The 11125-nt window shown below is 46.0% G+C and overlaps 1 protein-coding gene across 1 annotated transcript in view; it reads left to right on the top strand.

Annotated features, from left to right (window-relative positions):
- Positions 1–842: 842 nt before the first annotated feature.
- The window catches only part of LOC132380280 (inactive rhomboid protein 2-like), a 97371-nt gene continuing 87088 nt past the window's right edge, over positions 843–11125 (top strand). The window contains exons 1-4 of the mRNA XM_059949035.1: positions 843–936; positions 1642–1695; positions 9879–10003; positions 10749–10932. Of these exons, the coding sequence (XP_059805018.1) occupies positions 1648–1695; positions 9879–10003; positions 10749–10932 (357 nt within the window). The 5' untranslated portion in view covers positions 843–936; positions 1642–1647. The remainder of the gene's footprint in view (positions 937–1641; positions 1696–9878; positions 10004–10748; positions 10933–11125) is intronic.

The raw sequence follows: 11125 nt of genomic DNA, 5'->3' as shown, positions 1-11125 counted from the left end.
CTCCACAGTGGAGAGAGCGGAAAACATCAAGTTCCTTGGGGTGCAGATCTCGGACAATCTCACCTGGTCCAGGAACACCACTGGGATTGTGAGACGAGCCCAGCAGAGATTGCACTTTTTGAGGAAGCTTAAACAAGCATTGCTCCCCACTAACATCTTAACTACATTCTACAGGGGAGTGGTTGAGAGTGTGCTGACCTTTTGCATCACAACCTGGTACTCCAGCTGCAGTGCTGCCGACAAGAAAGCCTTGCAGAGGGTGGTTAGGGGAGCAGAGAAGGTTATTGGGGTCTCCCTACCTTCTGTCCAAGACCTCTTTTAGAGTCAATGCCTCCTGAAGACATGGTATGTCATTAAAGACCCCTCACACCCTCTCCATAAACTGTTTGTTCTTCTGCCAACAGGTAAACATTACAGGAGCATCAAAACTAAAACTACAAGGCTACTAAACAGCTTCCTCCCACAGGCAGTCAGACTGCTAAATAGCTGCTCTACCTGACTCTGCTTTGGACACTTTTAACTTGCACTGGACACTTATAACTTGTTTTTAACTGACATGTGGCTGTTGTATTTTACTATTTATTGTTATGTTTATTATTTAGTGTTTGCATTTGTTATGTTATGATTGCACTGCTCCTGGGAAATGCTGTCTCATTCTGCCCTGCAGAGCTGATGTATGGTTAGAATGACAATAAAGTTTTTGAATCTTGAATCTTGAAAACCCTTATCACTCTATTCTTGATTAGAGGTATCAAAGGGTTAATGAACTGTGGGCCACTGGATGTGTTGGGCAATGTAGATTCTGTTGAAAGTTCTGATGCTGTAACTTCCTTTGTGAACAGCAACAGCAGAGTTGAGTAAGAAGTGTGGAGAGTGCTCGGGAATGAAGTGTTCTTTTGGACCCCTCCTGAGGCTGTTTGCTCTGGAGTTGATGCAGTGAGTTCTGCTTTCCCTGAGGACAATGCTAGCCCAACCTCAGAGTGTGGGTTGTAATATCCCATGGCTGAGTACAGCTGCCCCTGGGCCAGAAGTTCTTCTCAGTAACTTCAGTGTATTGTTAGTACTGGCTAATGAATTTGGTGGATGGAGAGTGTCAGGAGAAAACTTGGTTCAGTCAACATCTTTTTAAAATTCCCAGGTGTAGGTACTCTGTCATGGGTCCCAATGTTGCTCAATGTTTCATTGTAGGGTGGGTGCTGGAGGTGGGAGTATCTGGAGTCCATATGGTTCAGTGGGAGCTCTGGTGGACTGACCTCTAGCGCAGCAGGACCTGGGGACTGACCTCTAGCGCAGCAGGACCTGGGGACTGACTTCTAGTGCAGCAGGACCTGGGGACTGACCTCTAGCGCAGCAGTTCCTGGGGACTGACCTCTAGAGCAGCAGGACCTGGGGACTGACTGTTGCTTTCAGCTGGTGATCTGTCGCTGCCGGAAGCATGTCAGCTGTGGCAAACTTCCTCTTCGGATTCCCTTATCTTTCTTGTCACTTCTGGGGGAAGCTTGTTCTTCAGCTTCCTGCTCTGTGTAAGACTCGAAAGCCAACCCTTGCTCAGTTTGTTCCTGTAGGGTAGGTTCTCAGCTCTTCCCTGTTAGGACCATGTGTGCTAAATATTAACTTCACCTTGCATTGTCCACGTTCCAGAGAATAATGAGTGTCCAGACAAAGGTGGGATCATTGAAACAGTCTGACAATGAGGTAAGTGAAGGGTTTTTTTGAGAACACATTTCTGAGGCTCTTTGGGAATGCGCTCTTGACTCCAACAGGCAGGTAGAATCAAGTTCTTTTTCCTCAGGAACCAGAAACTGGTGATGGAATTATGAGTGTGAGTGTGTGGATCTAATGCAGGATCTTCTATGTGTGTGTGGGTGTGTGCGCAGGATCTCCAACACATGTATGTGGAAAGAAACATCAAATCCAAGTGAGGGTCGGGTGGGGAAAGTCAGGTGAACACCCACCAAGTGTTATCGAAGGTTGAGCAGTTTCAAGTGCCTGCGTATCATTGTCTCTGAAGATCTACTCTGGGCCTGACACGTCAATGCAACAATGAAGAAAATGCACCAGCATTTCTGTTATCTTAGAAGTTTAAGGAGATTTGACAGGTCATCAAAGACTGATATACAATGGAAAGCATTTTGACTGGTTCCATTACAGTCTGGTATGGAAACTCCAATACACAGGGTATTTAATTCAGCGGTTTGTTTGAGGCACGTCTGTACAAGCGCAGGGACATCAGCCAGTTAGAACAGCAAAGAGAGTTTAAAGGAGGCAGCTTTATAGAGTGGGTGAAAGGGTAGAGGGAGACAGAGTAGGAGGGCTAACATGATCCCTAAAGAGCTGCAGCTTGATGCACCTGGCGCAGATGTGGCCGTCCAGGAGGCTGACAGTCTCCAGGACTTCCCACATATGGTGCCAACAACATAGGTAGGAAAAGAGAGGCGGTCCTGAAAACAGACTACAGGAAGTTAGGAAGGAAGTTGAGAAGCAGGACCTCAAAGGTAGTCATCTCGGGATTACTGCCTGTGCCATGTGACAGTGAGTATAGGAATAAAATGAGGTGGAGGATAAGTGTTTGGCTGAGAATTGGAGCAAGGAACAGGGATTCAGATCATTGGGATCTCTTGTGGGGCAGGTGTGACCTGTACAAAAAGGACGGGTTGCACTTGAATCTGAGGGGGGCCAATATCCTGGCAGGGTGGTTTGCAAAGGCTACTGGGTAGAGTTTAAACTGGAACTTCTGGGGGTGGGAACCGAACTGAAGAGATGGAGGAAGAGATGGTTGGCTCACAAATAGAGACAATGCGAGAGGAAGGATAGGCAGGTGATAGAGAAAAGACACGCTCAGGCCAATGGTTTGAGCTGTGTCTATTTTAATGCAAGGAGTATTATGAGCAAAGCGGATGAGCTTAAAGCATGGATCAATATTTAGAGCTATGATGTTGTGGCCATTACGGAGACTTGGATGTCTCAGGAGCAGGAATAGTTACTTTGAGTGCCAGGCTTTAGATGTTTCAGAAAGGACAGCGAGGGAGGCAAAAGAGATCAGTGATCAGAGATGGTGTCATGGCTGCTGAAAAGGAGGAAGTCATGGAGGGATTATCTACGGGGTCTCTGTGGGTGGAAGTTAGGAACAGGAAAGGGTCAATAACTCTACTGGCTGTTTTTTATAGTCCTCCCAGTAGTAACAGGGACATCTAGGAGCAGACAGGGAGACAGATTCTGGAAAGGTGTAATAATAACAGGGTTGTCGTGGTGGAAGATTTTAATTTTCCAAATATTGATTGACATCTCCCTAGAGCAAGGGGTTTAGAAGGTGTGGAGTGTGTTAGGTGTGTTCAGGAAGATTCTTGACGCAATATGTAGATAAACCTACAAGACAAATGGCTGTACTTGATCTGGTATTGGGAAATGAACCTGGTCAGGTGTCTCAATGGGAGATCATTTTGGAGATGGTGATCACAATTCTATCTCCTTTACCATAACATTGGAGAGGGATAGGAACAGACAAGTTTGGAAAGCGTTTAATTGGAATAAGGGGAAATAAGAGGCTATCAGGCAAGAATTTAGAAGAATAAATTGGGAACAGATGTTCTCAGATGTATAGAACAAATGTGGCAAATGGTCAGGGGTTATTTGCATGCAGAGGTACAGGAACCATGGTGTACGAAGGCTATTGTAAATCTAATCAGAAAAAGAAAAGAAAAGCTTACAAAAGGTTCAAAACACTAGGTAATGATAGAGATCTAGAAGATTATAGGGCTAGCAGGAAAGAATTTAAGAATGAAACTAGGAGAGCCAGAAGGGGCTATGAGAAGGCCTTAGCGGACAGGATTAAGGTAAACATCAAGATGGATAAGTCGCCGGGACCAGATGAAATATACCCCAGGCTACAGTGGGAGGTGAGGAAGGAGATTACTGAGCCTCTGGCAATGATCTTTGCATCATCAATGGGGACGAGAGAGGTTCTGGAGGATTGGAGGGTAGCGGATGTTGTTCCTTTATTCAAGAAAGGGAGTACAGATAGCCTAGGAAATTATAGACCAGTGAGTATTACCTCAGTGGTTGATAAGTTAGAACCATAGAACACTACAGTACAGTACACAGTACACAGTACAGGCCTTTCAGCCCTCTATGTTGTGTTGATCCATATAATCCTTAAAAAAAAAGTACTAAACCCACACTACCCCGTAACCTTCCATTTTTCTTTCATCCATGTGCCTGTCCAAGAGGCTCTTAAATACCCCTAATGTTTTAGCCTCCACCACCATCCCTGGCAAGTCATTCCAGGCAATCACAACCCTCTGTGTAAAAAAAAAACTTATCCTCGATGTCTCCCCTAAACTTCCCTCTCTTAATTTTGTACATATGCCCTCTGGTGTTTGCTATTGGTGCCCTGGAAAACAGGTACAGACTATCCACCCTATCTATGCCTCTCATAATCTTGTAGACCCCTTAATGCACCATCAATAACTCACTCTGAGACGTAAGGCGAGATATCGGCTTTTATTGACTGGAAGAAGGAACCAGGAGTGAGTGACCATCATACTACGTCCTGGAGACTGAGAGGACGAGCATAGGCCTCAAATCGCCTTTATACAGGGGTCTGTGGGAGGAGCCACAGGAGCAGTCAGCAGGGGGCGTGTCCAGACAGGCACACGTAGTTCACCACACCCCTATCAAGTCCCCTCTCATTCTTCTATGCTCCAAAGAGAAAAGTCCCAGCTCTGCTAACCTTGCTTCATATGACTTGTTCTCCAATCCAGGCAACATCCTGGTAAATCTCCTCTGCACCTGTCCATAGCTTCCACATCCTTCCTATAATGAAGTGACCAGAATTGAACACAATACTCTAAGTGCGGTCTCACCAGAGATTTGTAGTTGCGACATGATCTCTCTACTCTTGAACTCAATCCCCCAGTTAATGAAGCCTAGCATCCCATAGGCCTTCTTAACTACCCTATCAACCTGTGCAGCAACCTTGAGGGATGTATAGATTTGAACCCCAAGGTCCCTTTGTTCATCCACACTCTTAAGTAACTGACCATTAATCCTGTACCCAGTCTTCTGTTTTGTTCTTCCAAAATGCATCACCTCACACTTGTCCAGATTGAATTCCATCTGCCATTTTTCTGCCCAACTCTGCAGCCTGTCTATATCTTCTTGTAACCTTCGACCACCTATAGCTCCATCCACAACTCCTCCAATTTTCATGTCATCTGCAAACTTACTCACCCATCCTTCCACCTCTACATCCAGGTCATTTATAAAAATCACAAATAGCAGGGGTCCCAGGACAGATCCCTGCGGCACTCCACTAGTCACCAACCTTCAGGCAGAATACTTTCCTTCCACAATTACCCTCTTCTTTCTTCCTTTAGACCAATTTTTTATCCAAACAGCCAAGGTTCCACTTATCTCATGCCTCATGACTTTCTGGATGAGTCTCTCATGAGGGACCTTGTCAAATGCTTTGCTAAAGACCACATCCACTGCCCTACCCTCATCAATTTCTTTTGTTACCTCTTCAAGAAACTCAGTCAGGCTCGTGAGGCACGATCTTCCCTTCACAAAGCCATGTTGACTATCCAGGAGTAGACTGTACTTCTCCAAATGCTCATAGATCCTATCCTTAAGAATCCTTTCCAGTAGTTTGCATACCACTGATGTAAGACTCACCAGTCTAATGTTCCCAGGTTTCTCCCTATTACCTTTTTTAAACAAGGGAACTACATTTGCCATTCTCCAGTCCTCCGGTACCTCCCCTGCAGCCAAAGAGGATTCAAAGATCATGGGCTATGCTCCTGCGATCTCTTCTCTCAATTCCCACAACAACCTGGGAAGTATCACATCCAGCCCTGGGGATTTATCAATCTTAATGTTTTTAAGAAGATCCAGCACTTCTTCTTCCTTAATCTCCACAATGTCCAGCACACAGGTCCACTCTACTTCGACCTCATCCTGATCAAGATCCTTTTCACTTGTGAGTACTGAAGCAAAATATTTATTTAGGACCTCTCCAACCTCCTCCACCTCCAGGCACATGTTGCCCTCTTTATCCTTTAGCGGTCCCACCTTCATTCTCGCCATCCTCCTATTCTTCACTTATGTATAGAATGCCTTGGGGGTTCTCCTTAATCCTACATGTCAAGGTCTTCTCGTGCCCCCTTTGAGCTCTCCTAAGTCCTTTCTTTAATTCCTTCCTGGCTACCCTATATTTCTCATAAGCCCCTCCTACTTCCTGCTTCTTATATCTAACATATGCTTCCTTTTTCCTCTTGACCAGTTGCCTCACACGTTTCGTCAGCCACAGTTCCCTTTTCCTACCATTTTTTCCTTGCCTCAGTGGGACAAACCTATCCTGAACCCAGCTCAAGTGGTCGCTAAACTTCTCCCACATCTGTGCTTTCCCCCTTGAACATCTGTTTCCAATTTACTCACGCTAGTTCCTGCCTCATCCCTTCAAAGTTAGCCCTTCCCCAGTTAAGCACTTCACTATTTTGTCTGATTTTATCCCTTTCCATAGCTATGCTGAAGCTTTATCCCTTTCCATAGCTATGCTGAAGTTGATGGAGAAGATCCTGAGGGACAGGATTTATTAACATTAGGAGAGGTACAATATGATTAGGAATATTTAGCATAGCTTTATCAAAGGCAGATTGGGCTTTATGAGCCTGATTTAATTTTTTGAGGATGTGACTAAACACACTGATGAAGGTTGAGCAGTCAATGTAGTGTATATGGATTTCAGCAAGGCATTTGATAAGGTACCCCATGCAAGGCTTATTGAGAAAATAAGGAGACATGGGAGTCAAGGGGACCTTGCTTTGTGGATCCAGAATTGGCTTGCCCACAGTAGAGAAAGAGTGGTTGTAGACAGGTCATATTCTGCATGGAGGTCTGTCACCAGTGGTGTTCCTCAGGGATCTGTTCTGGGACCACTTTTCTTCGTGCTTTTTATAAATGACCTGGATGAGGAAGTGGAGGGACAGGTTACTAAATTTGCTGATGACACAATAGTTGGGGGTGTCATGGATAGTGTGGAGGGCTGTGAGAGGCTACAGCGGGACATTGGTAGGATGCAAAACTGGGCTGAGGGGTGGCAGATGGAGTTCAACCTAGATAAATGTGAGGTGGTTCATTTTGGTAGGTCAAATATAATGGCAGAATATAGAATTATTGGTATGACTCTTGGCAGTGTCAAGGATCAAAGGGATCTTGGGATCTGAGAACATAGGACACTCAAAGCTGCTGTGCAGGTTGACTGTGTGGCTAAGAAGGCATATGTTGTATTGGCCTTCATCAACCGTGGGATTGAGTTCAAGAGCTGAGAGATAACGTTACAGCTACATAGGACCCTGGTCAGACCCCAGTTGGACTACTGTGCTCAGTTCGGGTCACCTCAATACAGGAAGGATGTGGAAACTATAGATAGGGTACAGAGGAGATTTACAAGGATGTTGCCTGGATTGAGGAGCATGCCGTATGAAAGTAGGCTGAGTGAACTTGGCCATTTCTCCTTGGAGCGACAGAGGATGAGAGGTGACCTGATAGAGGTGTGTAAGATGATGAGAGGCATTGATCATGTGGATAGTCAGAGGCTTTTTCCCAGGGCTGAAATGGCTAACACGAGAGGGCACAGTTTTAAGGTGCTTGGAAGTAGATATGTCAGGGGTAACTATTTTATGCAGAGCGGTGAGAGTGTGGAATGGGCCGCTGGTGATGGTGGTGGACGTGGATACAACAGGGTCTTTTAAGAGACTCCTGGATAGGTACATGGAGCTTCAAAAAATAGAAGACTATGGCTACCCCTAGGTAGTTTCTAAAGTAAGTACATGTTCAGCACAGCATTGTGGGCTGAAGGGCCTGTGGTGAGCTGTAGGTTTTCTGTGTTCTTACCAACAGAGCCACACCACTGCCTATGCCTTCCTGCCTGTCCATTCAATACAAAGAATATCGTTTGATGTTAAGCTCTCAACTATGTGCTTCTTTCAGCCATGACTCAGTGACGCTCACTACGTCTTTGCAACCAGTCTCTCATTGCACCACAAGTTCGTCCACCTTCTTCCGAATGCTACATGCATTTAAATACAGCACCTTCAGTCCCGCATTCTTCGTCCTTTTGAATTTTGCCTCTGTGGTACAATTTAACTCTTTGTTCTGTCTGCATTTAATTCTTGGTTCTGCATCCAGTCATTAGCTTGTTCTTCCTTACATCATGTCATACCCATCATCTACTTGTTAACCTGCAGGCTGATCCTCAGTTCTATCATACTGGCTTCCATCCCCCTGCCATATTAGTATAAACCACTCACAACAGTTCTAGTAAACCTGCCCACAAGAATATTTGCCCTTCTCGGAATCAAATGCAATCCATATCTTTTGTACTGGTCTCACTCCCCAGTAGAGGTCCCAATTATTCAGAAATCTGAATCCCTGTCCCTTGCTCCAATTCCTCAGCCATGCATTTATCTGCCACCTCATTCTATTCCTATCCTCACTGTCATGTGGCACAGGCAGCAATCCCAAGATTAATACCCTTGAGGTCCTGCTTCTGAGCTTCTTTCCTAACTCCCTGTACTTTTTATCAGGACCACCTCCCCTTCTCTACCCATATCGTACCGCAACTTCTGGCTGTTCACCTCCCTTTTCTGGATATTGTGTTCAAAAACATTGCAGAATCTGGCACCTGGGAGGCAAACTACCATTTGTGTTTCTTTCTTGTATCCACAGTATTGTCTATCTGTCCCCCTAACTAAAGAGTATCATATTACCTTTGCCATCCTCTTCAGTTCCCTACCCTTCTAAGACACAGGGCCAGGTTCAGTGCCAGAAGCACAGCTGCTGTTGCTTCCCCCCCCCAAGTAGGTCTCTCCCCTTCCCCAACAGTACTCAAAATGGAGTACTTATTGTTGAAGAGGATGGAACACAAGTGCCTCTATCTGACATTCTCCTTTCCCTCGCCTGATAGTCACCCATTTATCTGTCTCCTGTAGCCTTGGGGTGACTACTTTCCTGTAGCTCGGTCTATCACTGCCTCACTTTCCCTAACAAGCTGAAAGTCATCGAGCTGCAGCTCCAGTTTCCTAACACAGTCTTTAAGGAGCTGCATCTTGAAGCACCTTGTGAGACGTGGTCATCAGGGAGGCTGGTGGTCTCCCAGAAATCCCACATCTGACACCCAGAACAGAAGACCAGCTCTGTAGTCATGCCCCCTATTCTCTCAAGAGTTAAATAAGAAAAAAGAAATAAGAAACAATGAATGAACTTACTTTATTTCCACCTGTTCTTGCCGAAGCCCTGCTGAGCCAAAGGCTCACTACTCTGATTCATGCCACTCCAACAATGACCACTCCGCTATATGGTACCCCTCTTTTATGGAGACTGGGTTTTTAAAGCTCTTCACTAGAAATGAAAGGGAATGCTTCTCCTGTGTCTGCGCCAGGCTCCAATCAAAGACTCCTGTTGAAGAATGACCTGTTTTTTAAAGCTCTCCTGCCCTCTGGGGCATGGTGCCTCCTGCCCCCAGGGGCCGCGTAACCCCTTGCCCCACTGGAACCATGTTACCTCCTGCCCTCTGCTCCCAGTGATTTGTGACAACACTCTGAGATGCCTCTTGATCAGGAACTCACAATTTATCACAATTCTCTCTCCCATTGGTCACACTTGTGTGCCCTGAGTTTCAGAAGCTGTGATGGAGCACAGGTTCCTGGGGACAGTCTATGGGGAATGTGTGTGGCTAATAGAGAGTGTGAGGTGTGAGGTTGAGCAAGGGTTGGCTGTTTGGGATCAGAGCATGGAATGGTGGCATCAATCACCCCTTGTGCCACAGGATAAAGGAGACTTATGATCATTTCTTAATTAATAGTTAGATTCTTTTACAGAAACGGAGACCAACTCTATTCCAAAGTTTCAGTGTGCCAGAGGTCACATTCTCCACTCAGAGCGGCCTGTTGACACAGCAACAAGGATTCAGGCGGAAAGAATCTGTCCCACAGGCAGTCCGCAGGTAAATGGCCACCCATACACGAGGTAGGAGCTTGCACTGGGCACTACGGATATTCAATGGACATGTGGACAGGATGAGGTCACAGCAAAGGCACGGTCCAGGGTAATGGTAATTTATTCATGAACACAGAGGACAGATCTGGAATATATATAAGCATATGAACATCAAAACACATCAACTGGAGGAGATTCAGCCCCTCATGCCCACACTGTGAAACTTGGTGACTCTGTATCGTGTTGTCATGCGATAATCTTATCTGTGAAGTGCCAATCAATGCTCTCAGTTCATTGCCTTACTTATCAAAGTCCCCACATTCATATCATTGTCCCTTTCTTGCTTTCTCACCCCTCTCCACTCCATCTCTCCTGGTCTCCCTCTCTGCCTCTCCCTCCTACACTCTCACCCTCTCACTCCTACCCCCACCCCCACATCCCACCATCATTTCCTCTGTTTGTTAATCTGGCTTCCCAGTTTGTACATATTTTCTATTTGATTCACATCCTCTTCACACTGACACTGCTGAGCAGGTAGGCAAGTTTCTCCTGGATATCATTGAGCAGAGGGTCTCCTCAGGACGTGGCAAAGCTCTCTGAATGTTGTAACATAACCGATTCATATTGGCCTGCACTGTTTCCCACCTAGGACTCTGGCCACAGTCCATTTGTCCCTTCCTTCCTGAGCTTCCCTCTCTACTGGCTGCGGCGTGTCTAACATAGTTTCTAATTGGCTGGTGTATTGATGGTAGGGATACAGCCGAATGGTTTGGTGTGGGAACAGACGATGATCTGCTACACCATTGGCAGCGACAGAGTTGGAGACATTGTCAGCAGCGGTACGGGAACCTGAAAGCCCCATTCCAGAGGAAGGCTGGACTCTCCAGTGTGGACTCTGCCTCCATCCCAGCACTGGCCTCTCAGAGAACACCAACGGTACGTCCAATCTCCATGATCCAACCATACCTTCAGGTCTGGCATTACTGGTATCCCTTCCACATAATTCCTGTCTGCTTAGGCCTGTGCTGCTTAAGCGTTCCTCCAGAGACCCTATTTAGTCTTGCTCTTCCAAAGCTTAAGCTGTGAATGGAGATTGGGGCAGGGCTCAGACTGGGACGAGGCATTGTGA

This window comes from Hypanus sabinus, chromosome 23, assembly GCF_030144855.1.
Source record: "Hypanus sabinus isolate sHypSab1 chromosome 23, sHypSab1.hap1, whole genome shotgun sequence".
In the NCBI taxonomy this organism is placed as follows: domain Eukaryota; kingdom Metazoa; phylum Chordata; class Chondrichthyes; order Myliobatiformes; family Dasyatidae; genus Hypanus; species Hypanus sabinus.
The sequence above is the reverse complement of the archived record's forward strand: the minus strand, read 5'-3'. Positions and strand labels throughout refer to the sequence as shown.